Source organism: Sciurus vulgaris, assembly GCF_902686455.1.
Source record: "Sciurus vulgaris genome assembly, chromosome: 11".
NCBI lineage: Eukaryota > Metazoa > Chordata > Mammalia > Rodentia > Sciuridae > Sciurus > Sciurus vulgaris.
This window is the reverse complement of record NC_136472.1, coordinates 96,214,377-96,237,538: the sequence shown is the minus strand read 5'-3', so window position 1 is coordinate 96,237,538 and position 23,162 is coordinate 96,214,377. Positions and strand designations below refer to the sequence as shown.

General features: G+C 33.7%; 1 protein-coding gene across 1 annotated transcript in view; it reads right to left on the bottom strand.

The window, feature by feature from the left end:
* The window catches only part of CNTN5 (contactin 5), a 1,212,510-nt gene that overhangs the window by 375,774 nt on the left and 813,574 nt on the right, over window positions 1–23,162 (bottom strand). The window contains exon 8 of the mRNA XM_079101923.1: window positions 14,201–14,296. Coding sequence (XP_078958049.1) covers window positions 14,201–14,296 — 96 coding nt within the window. The remainder of the gene's footprint in view (window positions 1–14,200; window positions 14,297–23,162) is intronic.

Here is a 23,162-nt window from a genome sequence, read left to right as displayed (position 1 = left end):
TGTAGAAACTATCTTCTCTTTTCTTAGGGCATTATTTGTTTGCTCTTTTACTATACCAATATCAAAGGTTTTGACCTCTTTGCTGGGCTGTCCTATTCAGTTGGATCCTTGAATGTAACTCTTACCCATGATTTGGGCATTGGCAATCTTCCCTTCTCCCCTTTGATTTACTGAACATATTGCCATTGTGTAATAATTGGGTGAATCCAGCATTTATAACTTTAAACCATGCTACCTAAGTTCTTGAACTAGTTTCCAATTCTTTTTCTTACATGATGTCCCAGAATTCTCTTAAATTTATTATGTTAGAAATTAAAACTTATGGGCATCCTACCTCTGTCATTTACTTCCTTTTACATACAGTGTCTAGTAATGATCACTTTATCATAGCAAGTAATTATGGAGACACATATTTACCCATGTTGTAAGCGTGACTACCACTAGGCTAAGGTAGTTGCACACTTCCAATGCTCTCTTCCACACCACTACCTGAAATATATTTTTAAGAGCTTATAAAGGACTTTCCTTCCTGTTTTTTTTTTTTTTTTTTGTTCTGTCTTTTTAAAAATCTATGTAACATTAATGTCCCTTCACAGTTTGATCTTGGTTTTCATGAAGTCTTACCACTTCCTGACAGTGCCGACTCTTCAGAGCTCCTGCCAGCCACCCAGAACCATTAGTTACAGAAATGTCATGTGTACAAGTTTGCTACTGTTGTGGAAATGCAATGAAAACAGTAAGCATAGTGGTCTTTACTGTCCCTCTTTTCCCTCTTTTGATAAAAGGGAGACAAATACAATGTGATAATTAACATAACAAAATTAGTAGCATTTGCTGAAAATTTTTACAATAGGGATCTGAAAGAGATAAGTTCTATCTTTGTTCTAGGGTAGTCAGGTGGAATGGTAGCCGCCTCCTTTCCTATCCACACATTCCTTTTCCCCAACCTCAGGCAGTGTACACACACACACACACACACACACACACACACACACACACACTCCTACAAGTCTATTTGAAGTGAGATAAATTTAACTAATGTGTACAGACAGCAGAATAAGAGTTTTCTGCTTCTATCTGTTTAATTCCTGGAACTTCCTGGGTCTGATGTCAATATAGGGCCTGTTTAGAGTAAGCCTAAGTGATTTGAAGCTGTGTTTTAGTCATGTAAAACCAAAATGTGATAAATGATGTAGGTTTATTCCCTGCCTGCCTCACACAAAAATGTTACAAAGGGAGGGATGGATCTTGATGAATTAGGATAAAAGCTGGCCTTATTAAGAAAGGCTCTTAACAACATAGGTTCAGGAGGAGACTCTGGGATTAGAACAGGGGTTAGCATATCACAGAAATAGGCCAAATCTTATTTTCTGCCTACCTTTATTTGGCTTCAGATTTAGGAATGGATTTCATTTTCTACATAGTTAAAAAATATTGAAAAGGTTAAAAGTATATGAAATTCTAATACTGCTATATATAAGTAAGATTCTTCTTTAATAGAGGCATCTTTTCATTTACATGTTGTCTAGGGCTGTTTTATGCTACAGTGGTAGCGTGGAGAAGCTGTGACAGACACTGTATGACTCACAAAGCCGAACATTTATTATTAACCCACTTTCAGAAAAAAATTACAGACCTCTTATTGAGAGGAATTTAACTTTGAAGAGATTATGCTTAGTTCAATGAGCTCAATACAATAGGGAAATAGAGTAGCAGATCTCTTAGAGAAGAAAGAAAAGAACTGGTGTGTGGCATTGTCGATTCTATTATTTTCAGTGTTAATCAAACTTCATTTAAAGCCAAGACCTGCTATTTAGTTTTCTTGCTTTCCTTTTTGTGAATCAATGTGGCTGCTCTCTGTCAAAAGTCTATTGTACTACCTAACTACCTAAGATATTTGAGAAAAATAATACCAATATCCTATTTTAAAGTATTACATAAGCTAGGATTCTAATCTTCAAAGGTAGAAACTGTTGCTAAGTTTTCATAGTTTCCTTGTAAACAACATTCAAGCAAATAGTAGTCAAAGTTCACATTGAACTCCTTAATTCCATTATGTGTGGGGGTTTTGTTTGTGCTTTACTGTCCTCCCTTATTGGATCACAGTTGATGAGAAAATATGATTTCTTTGGTACCTCACACCACAGAAGAGAGAAATATTCAGTTTTTAGAACGTGTGAGACTTTCTGATGTAAAAGCTCATTGCTTCAAACCACCTTGGCAGCATCCCACCACACTAATTGACTGGATGTTTGGCCACTGTGGCCATGCCAAATGCAAGTAGAGTTCCATATCAGTGCAACAGAAAAATACCAACTATTCCAGGAAATGTGAGCCAATAATGAAAGGAGTGAGTGCTTTACTCCCCTGGCACATTATCATCCACACTCCACACTCTTCTTGAAGAGTATTTCATAAAGAGGAAAACATAGGCTATATTAAGGAGTTAGGAATATATGGTCAAATTCAGAATTTAAAATAATTGAATAAATCTGATTCACTATGTTAAAATCCCACACCAATCCAAGAAGTGAAAAAGAGGACTATTGCAATGTTCTCAATCTTCTCCCTTCTGCTGTGTCTAAATGTTCTAAAACAAATTCCAGGTTGAAGTGTTTGCGTTGTGATATTTAGTTTTCCATGGACAAATTTCATCAGCTAGTTAAAACACCAGAGTCCAAAACACATCGAGTTTTCCTTTGTCATGACGTCTAAAGAATATATTATAACAAAGTAGAGCACAAGAGGAAAAGAAGATGTTTTTTAAAAATGAACTGTGAAGATTTTAAAAGAATGTAAAAATGTATCTTTTGATAATTACCAAATCTCGGCAAATAGAACCCTTGTTATAAAAGCTTCAATGGACAGTATATTTTGGGTTGAAGTGGTCTTTTTCTGGGTAAATTGAGGGTATAAAATTGCATTAGTTTTTATACACATAGGAAAACATGTATAACAAAAATAAATAATTCCTATATTTCTGTTAATTCATTCAGTATCCTTGTACTCCTCAGCTATCCTGTTTAGCTTCTGAATAATTGCTAAAATGGACACTTATGCACCATATTTTAATTGGTAAAAATATTAAAATTTATATCTATTGCTTTACCTTTCCATACTGTTATATCCTTGACTTTGGCAGTATTGAATGTCTGATTAACAATTTGGTCAAGTCAATCAAAATAAATGATGGAATGCCTTATTTATTTGAATTGTTACAACGAACATGTTGACAAGTGGCCTATGTGTACACATAATAGGATACTTGGTAAAATAACAATATGATATGTACAAAAACCATATGATATACTCAGAAAGGACAAAAAACTTGGAATCATGCAGAACTGAATCTGACTTTTTATTTATTAGCCAGACTTTTGGTAAGTTGCTCTCAGCATCAATATCCCCATTTATAATATGGAGGTAATAATATTAAACTCATAAAGCAAGGATAAAAATGAAAATAAAATACATGTGGAATATATAAAATATTGATTTCCTTTCTTTCCCTTTATCCTGAGATGGCCAACTTTAGGATGAACTTAAAAATAGAGTTCTTTATGTCCAAACCATGTAAATCAAGTCCCCCACCAAAAAATTATTTTAAAGAAGAAAAAAATCATAATCACATGATAACGACAAACGAATTGGTCACTTAACAAATTAGTTCTAATCCAAATTTGCTTCAAAGAATCTTTTTTTCCACTTGCCAGTTTCTTTGGTGTCAGTTATTTATAATATATGAGAGTATATTGCACTAGTATACTGCAAAGTGAAATTGCAAATCTTGCAAAAGTTGTAGATCTCATGAAGTTAATAAAGGCACTTTGGAAAATACCTTCAACCATTAAAGAAAAGTTACTAACAAATCTGATCAAGCAACAAACTCTATAGGAAGGAAGACCTTATGTGGTTCAACATATAGTAATTTGAAATAAATAATTAAGAGGGGCCTTGAGGAAATTGCTGAACTCCTCAAATACTTTCGGGAAAATTATCTTTTGTGCCTTGGTACAAAAGTTAAATATGAAGCATGAGGTGCCATGCTATGCTACCTTACTGGTTTGTGAAATAAAAGATACCAAAAAATATTTCCTGACTCTTTCTTATCATTGTTGTTATTATATCATTTTAAATTATGAGATAAAGATTTTATAATGTAAAATTTCATTTTTAAAATTAAACTTATCAACCAAAATATTTTCCCATCTGTGATTTTTTTTTTGTTTTTGTTTTTGTTTTTTGGTTTCATCTTATATATGTTGGCCTTGAGGGAAGAATTTTGGATACTAATTATCTTAGTATGAAGAGGTTCCCTGAAGATCACAGTGATTGTTGGTGTCCTTACTGTCAGAGTTTCTTTGCCCTTTAGTTAATCCCTATCTCTTCTCAAATGTTCAGATTCACATTCTCAAGTTTCATTCAGCTTCCAGTTGCCTAATTGTCAACTTGATGTCAACTCATAACTGCCAACTAGTAATTAGTGTTAGCAGATAATGATTTAAAGCATCACCTTTCTTCGAAGCATTTGCATTTTAAAGAGGATTCTGGAAGACAGATCTTCAAGACAAAATCAAATCTAATGCTTACTTCCCTCCAAGCATTGGGCTAATTGCCCCACATAAACTGCCTCTTAATTCTCACAACTATTCTGTGCCAGTAGCTTTCATTATTCCCTTTACAGATAAGGTAAGTTTTGACAAAGCCAATAATAAGTATCAAGTCCAGGATGAGAATCTCTGGCTGTCTGAGTCCAAATGCCAGGTGAACTATCATGGTAAGATCATGACTCAAGCAAACTATCTGGCGTTCCTTCATTGTAATGTCTGTAGAGCCATTGCTCATATCATCTGGATCCACTTACTTATATACAATCTGGCTCTGCAATGGATTTGTGACTAATGAACCTGTCTACCTGTTTTAAATTAAGGTAAAAATATTTTGAATTTAAAGAAAACAAAAATTCTCTTTTGTCCCCCTTTGACAGGAAATTTTCAACTAAAGCATTATAGTTCAGATCCACACTCCACTCTAATACTTCACAGAAAACAAGTCGCAAGGCCATGGGGCATGAGGGATTGCTTTGACTTAGCATCTAGGACAAAATCAAGGCATTTACACATTCAGTGTCCATTGCTCTTTGATTATTTTTATGAAAAGAAGAAATTGTGTTATTTCGCAACAAAGAGTTGTTAAAGGTGCAACCAAATATTTTATGTTACTTCATTCATTGTGTGCTCAGACATAGTTTGCTATAACTCATTACTTTATGAATACAGCTATATTCTATACTGGCTCAAAACAAGTACAAACAAAACAAATTTGCTTTGTAAATCTTTACCAAATGCTCTAATCCAAATTTCTCAGTGTTCATTATTTAACCAGTTACTATGATTTCATTTTCCCTCACTCTGAGACCCTCTGGTATTCTCCATGCAGGACACAGGTACCACCAGAGTTTTGCCTGTGACTAAAGGCATGATGGTAGCCAGCTAAACGGAGGGAGAGAGAATGAGAGAGCTGGAATCAAGTCTGTGGTTTCCCATTTGTAGGGAGGCACACATATCCATGGCTGGGGACTTACTTTGCCTGGAATTCAATTCCAAATAATGTCACGTGATCATGAGTGCAAAATCATACTGGGCTGGTCGGATTGAGAATAAATTAGGGGGTTAGGCACTAAAATAAGAAAAATAATAAAGTTCATCAACCTAAGATTTTATCCTTTCTTTCTGGCTATAAAAAGCTTTAAGCATTCTGGTATTTTGCCTACAGAATGTCAAGTTTGTTGGACCAGTGCTTGCATCTTCTAGGTTCTTTTTATTCCTTGTCTCAGGACTTATTAAAGTTCTTTGCAAACAATATATATGCTAAATAATTTTTTTTCTGCCCACTTTTTCTTGATGATATAAGCTCTACTCTTTCCATAACCTTAGAGATCTTGTGTTCTGGGAAGCCAGAAGGTACATTAACCTTTGAGGTTTCTAGATCATTCATGTTTGGTAAATAAAACAAGACCTGTAAAAAAGTCAATAAATATTTTGCATCTAAATAGTTAACTTAAATTTTATCATTATGTAGAGGTAAAAACTGAAACTTACATATTATTACAAACCTGCTTAAACTACATCACATGAAAGCACAAATTGTCAGTAAATGGAAGTTATTCAAACTGGCTGGTATCTTAGAAACAAAACAATTTTCTTTCTTTTTTCCCCCTACTATTTACTATGGAAATAAAGATATATGTTGCCTATTTTCTGTGAACACACTATAAACATTCTTCTTAAGAGATCTTAATCAATCTTATAATTACATCTCAATTTTCTATGGTAATTATGCCTAAAATTTTGTTTTCTTGCCTTCATAGATTCAGTTTTCTTTGGTAACCACAGGGACTTAAGACTTAATGTATCCACAACTTAAGAAATCTTCCAAAACTAACTTCTTCATTTCTTAGTTAATAGAGAACAGTCACAGAGTCAGAAACTTGAGTTCTCTTTTTTCTTTTTTTTTTAATTTAGTGTTCACAATGAAATTAAGTAGGCATATTGAGTTTTATGTATAATTTCCAAAATAACAAAATATTAAAATTGGAAATGAAATATAGAAAAATGTAGATTAAAACCTTCTATTAAGCAGTGAAAACAAACACAAAAAAAGAGGATAAAAGTGCAGAGGACAAATGAATTAGAAAAAAAAATAGTATAATTAATGTGTTATAGTTTGAATCTGGAATGTGCCCCAAAAGCTCATATAGTGACTCTTCACTCTAGGGTGGTGGTAGAAACCTAGGAAGTGTGTCCTAGTCAAAGTCTGAAAGTTGCTGAGCTGTGACTTTGAAGGATGTATTTTATCTCCAATCACTGGTTCTCAGTATCTTTCTCTCTCTCTGCTTCCTGGCTGCCATGAGGTGAGCTGTTCTCTTCTGCCATATCATTTTTTAAAATGTATTTATAGATGTTGATAGACCTTTATTTTATTCATTTATTTATATGCAGTACTGAGGATGGAACCAAGTGCCTCACACATACTAGGCTCTGCCAATGAGCCACAACCCTAGCCCTTCTTCTGCCGTATCTTTAAACTATGATGTTCTGCCTCACCGAAGGCCCAAAACAATGGAGCCAGTCAATCATGGGCTGGAACCTCTGAAATCATGAGCCAAAACAAATTGTTCCTCCTTTAAGTTATTTCTTCTCAGGTATTTTGTCACAACAACAAAAACTGACTAATAATGAAAAATAAGATGGCAGAAATAAGCATAAGTGGCCTAAATCTTATAAAGGCTTGAAAAATAATTGGTGAATGAAAAGATAAGTATGTAATAGAATTAAATACACATAATTTTTGAGATGTTGACAGTTCCATTAAAAATAACGATTTGTTTTCATGCTATAAAGGTTTACTGTATCTTTAAACATAATGCCAATTATAGAATACTAGCTATATCAAAGAGTGATGTTCTGGTTCTATCATGTACTAGGAATGAGAGCTTAAAATTTTAAATTTTTTTGAAAGTTAGATTCCGTATTGGTACAATGAGGATGATAATAATTTCTAAGATGTTTTGTAAAGATTATGTGATTATTGCATGGTAAAGTGATATGTTCTTATTTATTTTTCCTATAGCCTCATACTTTGTTCAAGAATTTTGTTCTATGTCAGTGTAAGATTTGAATGTTTCCATATATAATGAAATCAAAATGAGTCAGGTGCAGTGGTGCTATAATCCCAGCAGTTTGGGAGGCTGGAGCAGGAGGATTGCAAGTTCATAGCCAGCCTCAGCAACTTAGGGAGGTCATAGGTAAATTAACAAGACCCTGTCTCAAAAAAAAAAAAAAAAAAAAAAAAAAAAAAAAAAAAAAAAAAAAAAAAAAAAAAAAAAAAGAAAAGAAAAAAACAAACAAACCAAAAGAAAAGAATGGCTGGGATTTGGCTCAGTTTTTGGGGAAGCCTGGGTTCAATTCCTGGTACCAAAAAATAAATAAATCAAAATATATTTTAACTGAAACTTAAAGTGCTTACTCCTTGATTTAAAATGTACTCTGATAATGGCATCTAAAACATAAACTAATTTCATTTGTGGTTATAGGTTTTTATGAAATTTATTTCTACATTTTTACAGAGCTTTTCTTTATAGTAAAACCCTGAATTTCAAAATTATTAAACTGACAGAGTTGTTTTTTGGCAGCAAAGTATTATTTTGAACAGATGTGTTTAACGATCACAAGAAATATATTTACTTCCTGGTAGATGAGTAACCACCTCAGAATCCAATCAAAATGTTTTCATTCATTTGTGTTGCTAAGAGGGATTAATATTGAACTTCTAGGATGAAGAAAGAGAAATTTAGTAAATAAGTCAATCCTAGTTTTTGTTTTAATTCAAAAGAACTATGCATTATACATCTATTAGCGCTAATAAGGAAATAGATCTTAATATTATTTAATCTCTGATGTATAAGCTGCTGTATCATTTCATATAGCTACCACTGAATCATATAGAAACATATATGATTCTATATGATCATATAGAAATGATCATATAGAAATAGCTATATTTTGAAATAATAATACCTGAATGTGTGATACTAAATGATCCAAATGTTTGTCATGAATATTTGTTAGAATAAACTTTAGCAGAAGGTAGACATCAAGTGTCTAAAACCCTATAAACTCAACTATTAGGATCAGTATGCTCATTCACTGATTTACTTTGCACTTAAGGAATACCTACTGTCAGGTACCAAGATAAATATTGGAAATATAAATTGGAACATGGCAAATTTCATACCCTGAGAGAACAGATAATATACTACGAAAGGTAAAAAGGTTAGTAAATTTTTACTTGTAACACCTTACTTCACATAATAAAGTTTCTATAGGTACAACAATAAACTAATATGAAGTTGAAAGATGAAAGAAAAAGAAGGATAGGAAATAAAATGTAATTGTGAATCAGTTAAACAACTGCAATTTCATAATTTATATGAGTCTTTGGATTGAAATAGAAATTTTAGTCTGAGATGTCTTTCATGTATTATGTTATTTACTACTATAGCAACATACCGCCAAAAACAAACAAAAAAGGCAGTTATTGACTTCATCACAATTGTTGAGTTCTTAGGTCACAAATGCCAATCAGGACTCAACCCTGGCTAGCTCCCATTCAATTTAACTACCTCTTCAACAAGCTTTTAGACCTGACTTTTCCAAGACATTTTTATAGTTCTTCTTTTAATTGAATAAGCAAAGCACGAGAATTAAATCACAATTTCTCAATATGATTGCGATCTCAAATAACAAAGCCTGTTCCTTCAGGTTTTGGCAGTTGCTTTGGCAAAACTATAAAATGTCACATTTTATTCTTCAACATCAATGATATGAATCACATTTCCTTTTTCTGTTTCACAGTTATGTTTGCTCACAAAATAATTATGAGAAAAAGGTAAACAATAAGAAAGGTTTCTACTACAAAGCTGATCGATTTTTCCCCATTTTTATTATTGGTCTTTGAAAGTTTGTAATATTTATTGGTTTAAACTTTGACTCATTCCATTGATTTAATGAATATGATGCATTAGAGTCATTCAATAAATATTTGTTCAGTTCCTACATGATGTAAGGTACTGTCTTAGGTACTGGGTACAACAGTAACAACATTTCTTTCCTAGTGGGATTTACATTCTACTTAAAGGTAATAAAAATGAACAATTAAGTAACTAAATTCAAATAGTATATGGGAATTAATAAGTGCTACTAAGAAAAAAATAGAGGAAAGGGAAAAGACTTTGAGTGCAAATCTAAAAAGGAAGGTCAGGAAAGCTTTTGCTAAGGTAAGATTTGAAGAAAGACATGATGTGAGAGAGTAAACCATTCAGATACCTTGAAGAGAGGGATCCAGGAATAGCAATTGCAAAGGCCTTGAGGCAAAAGCATGCCTGTTTATTTGAAGAGCATCACAGAGATAAATATGATAGCAGGAAAGATGGTAGGAGATTGGCCAAGATGGAGTTGGAGAAATCCTATGGTGTCTGATAGTGGGGGTTGTGGTTTTGACTCTGAATGAGATAATATGTTAGTCTACTGACGTTTTCATAACAAATTACCACAGATGGGTGGCTTAAAGAAGATGAATTTAATTCCTCACACTTTTGGTATTTAATTTCTAACACTTCGAGGTTTTCGAGGATGGGCACTTTCTGGTGAGGGTTCTCTTCCTGCTTTGCAGATGCCTTCCCTGTTGCTGTGTTCTCACACTCAGAAGAACACACTCTGTGGTGTCTCTTCGTGTAAGGTCATGAGGGCCCCGCCCTCAGGACTTCATCTAAAATGAACGACCTCTCATAAGTCTCAGCTCTAAACACCATTTTCTGTGGTTTGAATGTTTGTGTACCTTCACATTCCTTATGTTGAAATCCCAACCCCCAAAGTGATGGTACGAGGTGGAAATCACCTTGAGCAGATGATTAAATTATGAAAGCAGTCTTCATGAATAAGATTAATGCTCTCATAGAAGAAGCCCATGGTCTCTTTCACCATCTGAGGACACAGTAAAAAGGGTGCTGTAAATGAACGAGTAATCAGGCCCTGAGCGATGAATGATAAGAAATCATATTAATATTAATAGATGTGGAAAAAAATCATAGGAATGGAGGTTTGTGGGAAGATAGAATAAGGAGTTAAGTTTTAAATATAGTTAAGCTTAAGGTGTACGTTAGCTATCAAGATGAAAATGTTAAGTGGGTAGTGCTAGATAAGCCAGAACCCCAGTTGCAGACATTTATTTGGGCGATATCAAGCCTTATTTTCAGGCAAAAACTAAGTGAGTGGAGGTTTATTAAGGGAAGAAGTGAAAGGACTGACACTTGGGGGACTATAATAATAAGCAATTGGAAAACAAATTAGCGAAGGAAATGAAGAAGTAAGACAGAAAGAAAAACCAAGACCAGGATACTCAAGCCAATATGGAGAATGAAATGACCAACATGAGAGCTGAAAATAATCCAAATATTCATCCTCTGGGGATTGGATAAACAGACTGTCACAAGTTCATACAATGTGAAACTATCAATAAATGCCATAATGGATGAATCTCAGAAAAAAATATACTTACTAAAAGAAGCTACACACACACACACACACACACACACACACACACACACACATAGAGGTATACACACAGGACCACACTTTACATGTTTCCATTAAATGAAATTTCTAGAACAGATAAAGACTAGAGTCATGAAATGGATCAGTAATCACTTAGAGACATGATAGGGAGAGAGATTGAAAGACTTTTTTACAATAATGGAAGTGTTTTAAGACTGTTTTGGGGGGCATGGTGGCACAACCGTATACATTCAATAAAACTCATGGAACCACACATCTAAAATGGGTGAACTTTATGAGATACAAATTGTGCCTTAATAAATCTGCCAAAGAAAGGGTAAGGAGGTGAAGTGATGGAGAGAGGGCTGCAGAGAGAGAGAAAGAGAATGGAATGAGGAAAACTGGATAGAGTTTGTATAGGCAAAAGTTTTGAGGAGCTTCATTCTAAAGAGGAACAGAAAATTAAGGTAGTAGCCAGAAGAGAACATGAGTCCAGAGAATTTTGCTTCATTTTGTTGGTAGATGGAGGAAAGCACAACATGTTTCATGGTGATGGGAACAATACAAAGGAGAAAAAAACAAAAACAAAAACAAAAACAAATCTCTGGTAACTGCAGAAAAGGGAAGGGAGACCTGTTAAAGTGATTTCAAGTAGGAAAAAAAGATGATGAACTACAGTGCACAAGTTGAAGAGCTGACCTTAAAAGTGCAGTGATACATACTTTATTGCAAAAAAAGGAATAGTGTATGGCTACAGGTGATAGTGGGCATTTGCTTTGGTGAGTAGGTCTTGTGGAAGGATCTTCTGATTTCTTTCCTTTCCAAAGTGAATTAGGATGCAGAGTTACTTACTGAGAATAAGGAGAGAGAAGATACATTTAACAAAGATTAAACAGAAATATAGTAAAAGGAATAGATGTTTTTGAAATTTCTGGTCTGCATTAAGAAGCACTTGAAGTTCAGAGTTTGGATTTTAAATTGAGATTAGTCTGCACTGTATTTTGTTTTGTTGTGTTCGTTTTAGTATTTTTAACATTCATTAAACTGAATAGGTTCAGGCATGCAATAGGCTAAGAGTTGAATTTACACCAGAATTAGGGTTTTTCCAACTATCAAGTCAATGTGATGAAGCAAAGAAAAAAATCAGGAAATTGAGGTTGAAGGTAAGAAAATGATAAAAATTGAAAGAGAAAAGTGAGAATTAGAGGAGGAAAAGTATAATGAAAGAGGATAGTAATCATGAATTGTTCATTTTGATGAAATTTAAGGTCTCCTGGAATCAGGGTACTCAAGGAGTGAGCAAAATATAGTAGGTACTGGTCTGAGAATAAGGATGCTTGCAAGAACGGCAGTTGAGATTGCAGCTGCTGGTAATAACAGAGCCAGTGGCTAAGGTTGACAAGATAACTCGTCATTTTTCCTTATACATATTTGTCTCAATCAGAAATCACATTATCATTTAATAAATTTAATGTATATCCTTAGATCATATTTACATTATCACATATGCAATAATTATATTATTTATCTTACCAGAAATCTCTATATAGTTTTCTCTGTCATTTAATACTTTTTCTACATGTAATCTTACAGTTTTGCTTTCTACATCATCCTTTCCCATTTCACTTCTTGTTTAAAGACAAGCACCAACAACATTGCAATGTAGATGATAGCTCAGATTATCCTGCTTTTTCCCACAGAGATCACTCTGTGGTTAACTCCTGTCAATCTGGTGATGACTCTATAAAGCCTACTGTGTTCTCCTTCTCCTCCTTTTTGTAATCTCTGACAATTTTTTATCTAATTATAGTCTTCAAATCTAATAACCTACATTAGAAATCATCTATATGAATGCTAGATGATTTTCCTAATCTGTTGTCTTATTGGTTAAAAAGTTAAAACATATGCTGCCACCATAGGAACTAAATGTGATCAGATGCAGGTGGGAGTATGTGTTTACTGTAAACTCCCAAACTGCTCACAAAAAGATTGGAATAACTAAATTGACACATAGGATTTGGGTAAATACAACTCAGAAATTATTCATAATTGTGATTTTGAGTTACAAAGAAAAATATTTCCAAATTTTTTTCTTGTTGAAATGTGGTATACTTTACTTTCACTTAATGACAACAATAACAAAAAAAATTATTAGAAAGAGGGTCAGCTAAAAGTGAGAACCCTTAAGAAAACTGATAGCTTATTTTGTTAGTTTTGTTAGGAATTATCTATGCTAAAATAATAAATGAGCTCCTTTACTAAACATATAATATAACCTAGAAACATGTATAGTTGTCACATTGAAGAAAACTTGATGATATACCAGGACCCTGGATTCTGCTTCCAGTGCTTGACTTGGGGCTTTGCTATTTGTGTCTCTCTCTAGTTAATTGATATTGGCCAGTCTTAAGTTGTGCTTTGGGAAAACCAAACTGAGGTACAAAGAGGTATTAATCTCAAATTATAGGATTTATATGATTAGATGTGAGTTGGTAAATAATCAGAGTACAGTTTAACATTCTTTTTCCATAAACCTCAGGAAGTACTTACCGATTTCCCTGATTTTATAAGCAAGACCTCAAGCAGAAAAAAAAAAAAAAAAAAAAGAAAAGAAAAGAAAGAAACCATAGTTTTGTTTGAAACTCAAAAATACTTAGCAGTTTTTGTTCCATTGTGGCAAAGAATATCATCAACAACCAAGTATTCAGCTTATCTTCTGAAGCAAGATGCACATTGGCATTCAGTTAGCTCAACTCTTACACTTCAAAGGATTTTGAAAATTTTCATTCTCTCAGTTTACCACTTCCCTGGTGCTCTAGGCAATGTATTCCTCACTGATGACAGACAGAGCAGCATTCTGACAGTCAACAGTTAGAATGGCAATAAAACAATTTTATCATAGGAGCTTGGATTCATGACTAATGGTATGTAGAGTATAGAATCTTTAATTAATCATCTGGTACCATGATACATATCAAGAAAACCATGCACATTTCACCTGAAATGTACCCCTGTCAATATACTGTCTAAAAGAATGAACAAAGGAAAATAGAGCAGCAGCAATATAGAATGGGATCCTACTGTACCTGGTGAATGAGGCGGAGGAGAGCACATCAGAACAACCCCCTGGCCTTCCCTCACAGAGACTGCACTTCTTGTCCGGCCACTAAAATTTCCCAGATCTGTCAACATAACACAGTATTCAGATGCAAGGCAAACAGGGATTTAAAAAATCACTACTATTGTAATTTACATTTATTTTCCAATCATTATCCTGATAAGGTATTTTGTTTTGCAGGGACAGACCAGTCTCAGCAATGAATCTACATCATCTAATACAACAATTTAAATTCTATGGTATTCAAATATCACATTCTTTACAATTCATATAAGTTGCCTGTGTAGAATCCAGAAAATACATTTTAATCATTTCAAATATTTCATTTTATGTCTTACCAATATTCCTTATTATTGATCTTTCTACTGGTAAAAGCCCATTCAAAGTGAGAAGATAAACATGAGGTGGTATGGCACCCGCTGTCCAATCTGTGGCCTCATCATATGTCATGCTAAAGATGGTGTATAAAACCAAGCATGGATTTGTCAAATTCGAGACAAGTGTGCTCTAACAAAATATAATGAGGACATGAATTGTTCGTTTTCTATAAATGTGAATGAGAATGTCATGTTCCTTTCATTTTATGGAAGCCTAAAATGAACTCTACAAATTAATTATGCTCATCCATTTTGATTAGCCTGGGACTATTACAGCTATGGAAATACTTGTGTTTATGAGGATTGTAGCATTGGATTCAATTGCCTTTGCCTTCCTTTAAACTATGCTGCATTTGCACAATTTGGAAAAGAACTTCCTAAAAAGAAAGTGGCTCATAGGGGATGATGTATAATTTAACTTTACTTGTATTTCTCTTATTACTAATCTTTGTAACTCATGATGTATATCCTTTCCCTTTTCTTGATCTAGTTTGATCAAATGCACAATTTTTAGAATAGTGGTTTACAAATCGTGGATTTCAGTATTTCTATAAATAAACTCTGTCCCAAAATTCTGAGTCTCTAAAATCAGGTTTCCATGGTGAGAAATGCTTCTTGAAAGTGTTTTTCCATTTCTCCCATTATACATAAATTGTACAAGGAATATTTTAAAATCATTTAATTATTTCATGCTAAAATACTATTTATCAGCAATGGAAGTTAGAGCCTCAAATTTAATGTTTAATAACCTTGTGAATCATAAAATTAATCAAGAAAATATACTAGATGGATATGAAGAAGATAAATCATTAGTGTTAAATGGGCTAAGAGAAATCTTCTGATTTTTTTTCAAGAAATGGGCAACAATTGACTTATTTGTTGAATTTATAAACAGATCTTTTTAAATTCATCAACAGTGAAGACATGATGCAAATAAATACTTAGAAAGGTATTCATTGTTTGAGAAAGGGTTTAGGATTTTTTTTTCCAATTCATGGTAAATAGGTATGTGTTTTACAAAGAAGCAAGACAAAACAGAAAGAACAATCCCAGTTCTACTTTTATTGGGAAAATGGTCTTATTTAAAAATTATACACATTAACTTTTGTAGTAAGCATCAAACTCATTAATTTTTACATGTATATGCCCCACTGAAGTTACTCCTCTGATCTCTGTTACTAAATAACATGCTTGCCTGTTTTTGAGCTTCACATATAGGGGGAAGCTTCAAATATGGAGCTTCATGTGTTTGTGTCTGAAGCAAACAAATGTTTGCGACTCACAGCTTTAAGCTCATAAACATTGATTCTTTGGGATAGAGGCTGTCTGTTTTTCAGAAAATGATTTCAATATGAAGATAAAGCATGACAAGTTTTACTTTCTTTGACCCACTCCTAGAATTATAACACAGGAATCATATAATGAGGCAATGGGTGCTGCCGGCTTTAATATCTCTTCAGGGACTGTATGGTTTTTCTTTCCTGTTACTCCTCAATAATTTATAAATCTTGGGAGACTACTTGGATGCTAATTTGTTCTTGAGTGGTTTCTAAAAAGTATACATATATTCCAAAACATTTACTACTATAAGTTCATAATGTGAGTATTATGACATTTTGAACCAACCTATTGTATTTAAAACAATATTTTAATAGAAAACAGTCCTAAATTAATGTCCACTTTTGAGAAATTGAAGTACAGGCATGGTGTAGAAAAAGAGACAATTGTAGAATAATTACAACCTGAATTGTGTTTTGAGATCCAAATTATTCAAAAGGTTACATTCAGCTGTAACTGCTTTATTTTGTATCAACTGTTAATACAAGTACAATTCAAGACTTTCTCACAGAATTGTCTCTAGGTCATTATTTCCTAGGAACTATAGCACCAGCAATTTTAAAATAAATGGATATTTTTCAATTATGAATAGAACTTTTTGCTTACATAAAGCCACACAGAAATAATACAAAAAGTACTTTTATGAAGAGTTGTTAACTCCTTATTAGAAAAACAAATGTGACACATTTTTTTTCTACAATGTGTAAGTAGTCTTCATGCCTGGCAAGACTGTGGTTAATCTAAGGCATAATGATTTATGTGAAAAAAAAATCCTGGTTTGTGTGGGGATGGAGGCTTGATGAAATATAGGGAGAACACAGCTACTTGTTTATGTCTCATTGTGAATACAAAGCCTCTTTGGAGGTACTTATCAGAGGAAACAGAAATACGAGTGGACATATATGTAGCTTAGATGCTAATCATATCTTCTTAGTAGATATATTTTATATCTCAAGGAGAAAAATGAAAAAAGAATAATGTAATGAACACAGTCTTTGTTTTATCACAATTTAATCAAGGCCAAAAATATGTGTCCATGTTTTCTAATTTTGAACTTTAAGGCAAGGAAAAATGAGTAAAAATACAAATACCAATACAAAAATTCTAAATTCTAATTTGAATTTCAACTGATATAAAACTCTGGAATTACTATAAAACATATGACTAATGGACAAGTAATAGAAGGAGAGTTTGTGATCAAGTGTCAGAGAGTTTCAAGTCTTGTCTTTGATCTGACCTTTCCTTCCCAGTTATGAAATGCATGCAAGAGTTTAATAGGGAGCTGTAAACAGAGCTGTAGCTCACAGAATTATTGCACCTTTTCATCCTAGGGAAAACATACGAAGTAAAAGACTTAAGCAATGAATGATGTGACTGAGGCCTTAGATGACAGATTATAGATTCAAATGTATGATTTTAGGCATATTAGCCAAACATAAGAGAGATCACAAATTATTTAACAAATACTGCACACTGAATACTATGCTAGGTACTAGTGATACAGAAAAACTATAAAGGAAAGATGTGATATATGAATTAATTATACTCACTTGGTCCCACAATCTATATCTCGGAGGAGTATGAGTCACCAAATAGACGTATGATCCCACACAATCACAGCTTCAGCCTGTCATAACTATGACCACCAGTGACCAATTCATATACCCTAAATATGAGCTCCAAACACATGCACACCAACTCACATTCTTTAGTTCTCTCCCTTCCTCTCTTCTTTACTTTCTTCTTTCTCCCTGCTATATTATTTCCCTCCCTTTCATTGAGATGACTTATTTCTGTTACTATTTTCTTACCTGAGGTTTTTCTTTTTTTCTCTCTCTTTCTTTCTTTTCTTTCTTTCTTTCTTTCTTTCTTTCTTTCTTTCTTTCTTTCTTTCTTTCTTTCTTTCTTTCTTTTCTTTCTTTCTTTCTCTTTTTTTTTAGACTGAGTCTTGCTATGCTGTCCATGCCAGCTTTGAGCTTCTTGGCTCAAATCATTTTGCTGTCTCTTCAGTAGCACATGCCACCATGCCTGGCTCAGAAATTTGACTCTAATTTGGGGAGGATTCAAAACAAAGATAAGGAGCAGCACAGTTTTATCTGATACTACACTCTAAAAGGGATTGCCCCTCCAAGACTTTATAAAGATAACAATGGGTGGAGCAACTTCACAATTCTCTTATGAAGGTTCTTCTTCATGAGCTTCCTTAAGTAGGCATAGTGTGAGTTTCACTTACACACACACACACACACACATCCGTACAAAAATCATTACCTAGAAACAATCATTGAAAAGTATTAGAAATACAGTGCAGGAAACTAGCAAGAAGGAAACTGCATAAGAAATATAGGCACTGGTCTTTGGATCTTACACATGTTAAATACAAGTTGGTTCAGTTATTGTAGAGCAGTGAAAGGAAAGAGTAAAGGCAAAAGAGTAAATGTTATGCAGTTAGGAGTGAAGTGATAGGGTTCATGCGTGTCCTGGACTTATATTTCCTAATCTTAAATTGGTTATGAATGAGTGAGTGTAGGTTGTAGGAGTTAGAGGGAGGAATGGGAATGGTGATGTGGGTACTCATCTTGATTTGTGCTTGGCTACATGGTTATCCTGTAGTGGGTGCTAATGAGCTTTGACTACCAATACTCCAGGCATTCTCATCTCATCCTCTATTTTAAAAGCACTGTAAATACAGATATAATTTAGTGCAAACTCTAAATTTCTTCATAAGATTGAATTTGAATTTTTACAAAAAGTAAAACCACTGAAAATGGAAATTCACATTAAACTAAGTATCAGGAACTCGAGTTTTATTTTTTTTTAATTACTAATGTCTATATGATTGAGGAAGAGAGCTTGGTGCTCGAAGGGACGTTGGAGTTTTAACTCCTATGAGTTCTATAAAAACAACTTACTCATTTCCTAATATGGACTTGGTATTTGCTACCTCACTTACAAAGTGAGTATTGAAGTCTTTCATCAGTTGTATTTGCTATTCCTGTTTATTATCATCAGTATTATTTGAGTCATTGACAGATTTTTTTTTCCTTTTTGCATTCATGTAAATACTATGTAATAGAAATTGGTCAGACCTCATTCAGAAACATTAAAATTTGAAATTGTTAAAAAAGGGGAGAGGAGTGGGAAATAAAGAAAATAATCACAATAGCTACTGCCTACACTATGACAGGCACCATGAAATTTAAATAATCATGTTTAAAATTTTATTATTTTAATTTAGAAGTAAAGTTTTATATATAAAAATTGATAGTTTTTTTCTTCTTTAGTGTGGGACTCAAATCTAGGAGGTCACACATTTTAGGCAAATGCTCTACTACTGAACCACACCCTGAATCCTAAAGATTACCAAATTTATTTGAAAAGCAAATTTATTTGAAAAGCTTTGTGCACACAGTTTTTAAGTAGTGAGTTGGCAAATCAAAGATAATGTGATTGATTCCAAGCTTTTCAAAAACATTAGGATAAAAGCAATTCAAGCATTTAGAAGATAGACTAAGCTGGTTTTAGGATTTTGAAATAATCTTCATAAGAGTATTTTATTAAGAAATAGTTTCTAACAGATGAAAAACTCAAAGATGGAAAATTAGTGACAAATGGAAAAAATCATGATTCTTTCATTTATTTTGAGAGAATTAAATTAGCAGTTTCTAGTACATAGTCATTTATCTGCATGTAAAGATGGTCAGAACACAGTCTATAACAAGCAAGATCCTTAATAATAGTTTCTAAAATAAAAATTGTTTGTTGAATTGTACCTATACTGAAAGCCTTAGAAATATGAAGCTTTGTGATGTTTTACTGGCAATTTTGAACTTATGAGTCTGTGACCAATTTATCAGCAAGAGAGACAGGAATTATTATCCCCATTTATTGAAGGGGACACTGAAAATCACTCAGTTTGAGTACTAAGAATAAAATTCTCCTGGCTAGAAAGGATTTCAACCTTCTAGATAACTAGTTCAGTTTTGGAACTTGCAAGGTTGTTTCGTTTGTTTGTGTTTGTTTTTTGTTTTTATCCCCTCTCTCTCTAAAGCTATTCTGATACTCTCAGTTTAGAAATAAAATTATTTCTTTGAACATTTTCTATTATACCACATTAAATAATACTAAAATTCTTTTAAATATTTGTTAAGTCATCTGTGAATGGGACATTATATCACCTTTAAAAATGTTAATTATTTAATAAAACTTGTCTCTCAAGAATATCAGCTAGGCTAATTATAAGAATCTAAAATAAAATCTATTATATGAAGGCGAGAATCGAATTAAGATGTAACTGGAGATGTGGTAAGGTAAATCTACAAGAGGTAATGAGAAGTTGTAATGGAACTTTTTTCAGTCTCATTTTTCCCTTGGTTATATATAACAGGTCAGATGAATAATCTTTTGAAATGCCTTGCTATTTTCACTTTACATATTATCAGACATGAATTATCCAGCCAATGGTTCACTGAATATACAGAGAAACCAAAGCAAACCAGATTATGTTTGCCTTGACAGTGACACTTTAAGCACATTGTAAGTTAAACATCAAATTGTAATTGCTTTTGAAAAAAGATAAATTGTCCAAAGATTGTGATGAAAATCTTTTTGATCATAGGTCTTTTTTTTGGCACTTTTTGCATTACAAAAGCTACTTCAATAATGAATATTGCATATGATAAAATCATCTCAACTGCAGAAGTGTATATAATTGCATTTACTTAATATGAAGATAGACTGTAAGTGCTGGCAGAGGTCCTAAACCTCTTTTGACAGAATTTCTATCGTCTACACAGGCAATTGCATAAATAAGCCCTACTTTTAAGTTCACTTTTTTTTCTAAATAATTTTTTTTTCAAATTAACAGTAGTCTTAACTCATTAAGTCTTATAAAAGTGTAGAGGTAAGCATTGAAAAATGTATCACACAAATACTTGAGTATGTACGGAAATTTGAGTATCACTGACCCACAGAGAAGGAGAAAAGGGGGTTATTTAGTAAAAGCACAAGCTTGCTGTGCAGTGGTATATGCCTATAATCACATTTAGGGGCTTAGAACAGGAGGATCTCAAGTTCAAATCCAGTCTGGGCAACTTAGCAAGATGCTATCTCAAAATAAAATATTTTAAAAATGGACTGGGGATGTAGTTCAGTGCTCAAGTGCCCCTGAATTCAGTGTCTAGTAATGATGAAAATAAAAACCCAGTAAGTTATTTAGTAAAATCCCTGTAACTCATAGATCTTGTTGATTGTCTTTCAAGCTTTTGAGCCTAACTAGCCTCTTCATCTATCTTCTAATTGTAACACTTAATCAAATAATTACTTACTTATGTACCACCATGGCTCCTTAACTCACCCTCCATTTTTTTCCCCAGCACAACTTCAGCCTTGGTTAAATTGGATTATCTGACTATGCTGCTTTGATTTGTGCAAGTGAACATGGATAGAGGAAAACATCAACCATGATGGACAGTTTGATTCTAAATTAATGACCATGAATCTCAGGCAGTCCCCCTTTGTGCTGTCTGGTAATTCGAGTACATTTATGGATATGGAGAGCCATGACAGGATGGGAGAGCAGTGACTGAGATTGGGGGTCTTTAATGGTCTCCTGGCTGTGGCATGCCTGGTGCCTGGGAATGTTCCTGTGAAGGGCACAGAACACTTAGCTGTTGAGGCAATGCCCTGCATGAAGAGGCTCTGTACAAGACTCCTATCAGCCCTGACCTTGATCTCAGGCATACAGCTCCCAAGAAGGAAGTAATTCTTATGCTAAACAACCACAATGTTTCACCAGCTCCACTTCTCCAGTTCCTGCCTGCCTTATAATAACTTTAAACAATGGACTTTCTTGAGAGCTACACAAAGCTCCTAACATTACAATTTGCAACTGTAAATTGCAGCTGCTGAACAGCTACATAGATGTCCTAGTTTCTGTAACTTTCCTGAATACAAAGAATAATGGTTGCATAGTCTTTAATCTAATCATAAGACATAAATAATAAGAAATAAAGATTTCTGGTGTAACTCTTTAGATCTGCAACTGCATCAGAGAACAGAGCTCCACCTGATCCCAGCTTAATCTTCAAAATCTGTGTTTGTGAATCTTTATTTTCCAATCCCCCTTCTTCCCTGGCCAGAACCAAGAGTTTGGTCCTGCTGTTTGTGGCATATGGTGTCCATTTTTTCTTTATCATCTGGACAATAACATTGTAACCCTCTCTTTCAAAACCTCTGGCTAGATTCTACCCTCTCATTTCAGAGATAAAACAGAAGTAACCTGAAAACAAATTATATGCATACCACCTATTGGAACACTGAAATGTACTTTATGTTCCCCTTTAATGAAGGAACCATTGTCCCCACTATTGGGGATTCTGATGACAAATAACCTTTGGTTCTCAGTCTTTCAAGGACTGTTTATGAAAAGAGTAACTCTTCACCCCAAAGGGTGCTTCCTGGGGCAGGACACAGTCAATGGCTGATGAACGAGTAGCAATCTTGGGATAACTCCAGATACCCTGACAAGCTGTCCTCTTGGTTTGGACAGGACTATTGTTAGGCAGGCATCAGAGTCTGAATTACCCCTGTCCATTCTTGCTCCTTGCAGTGGAGTTGATTTCAAGGTCACTTACTAAAAACCATTGTCTGCAATGAACTTGGTCTCACAGCCTGTTCTTCAAGGAAGTCAGTCTATCTACCACGATATATCTTGACTCCTCAGAGTTCAGTTACCTCCCATCTGTTTATCATAAATGAACTATCTACATTCTAAAGGTCTGCCTCTCCCTTGTGCATCTATAGCATCCAAACATATTGGTGTTTCTCCAAAGTTTTTTTTTTTTTTTTAAAGGAAGAAATGAACATATCTTTCTTGACCCCTTCCTCATGCAGGTACCATACCATTCTTGTTCTGTTCTGCAACAAAACCCATTTTCTCTTCAGCCTTTCAAATCAAAGTTATCTTTGACCAAAATATTATTGTAAGCTAATGACTTTTGCATTGCTAATTTTCTGATTAATCCCTAGTCATCATCTACTTTATAAGCACTGTTTGATATAGTTGATTATTTAATCCTGCTAAAAATTATTTTTATTTGATTCCTCCTACATTAATTTCTAATCCTCCTCAATTTCCCAACATCCAAACATTACAGAACCCCAAATTTGTCCTTTGACTTTTTTCTTTTCCCATAGTCACCATTCCCAAGTTTA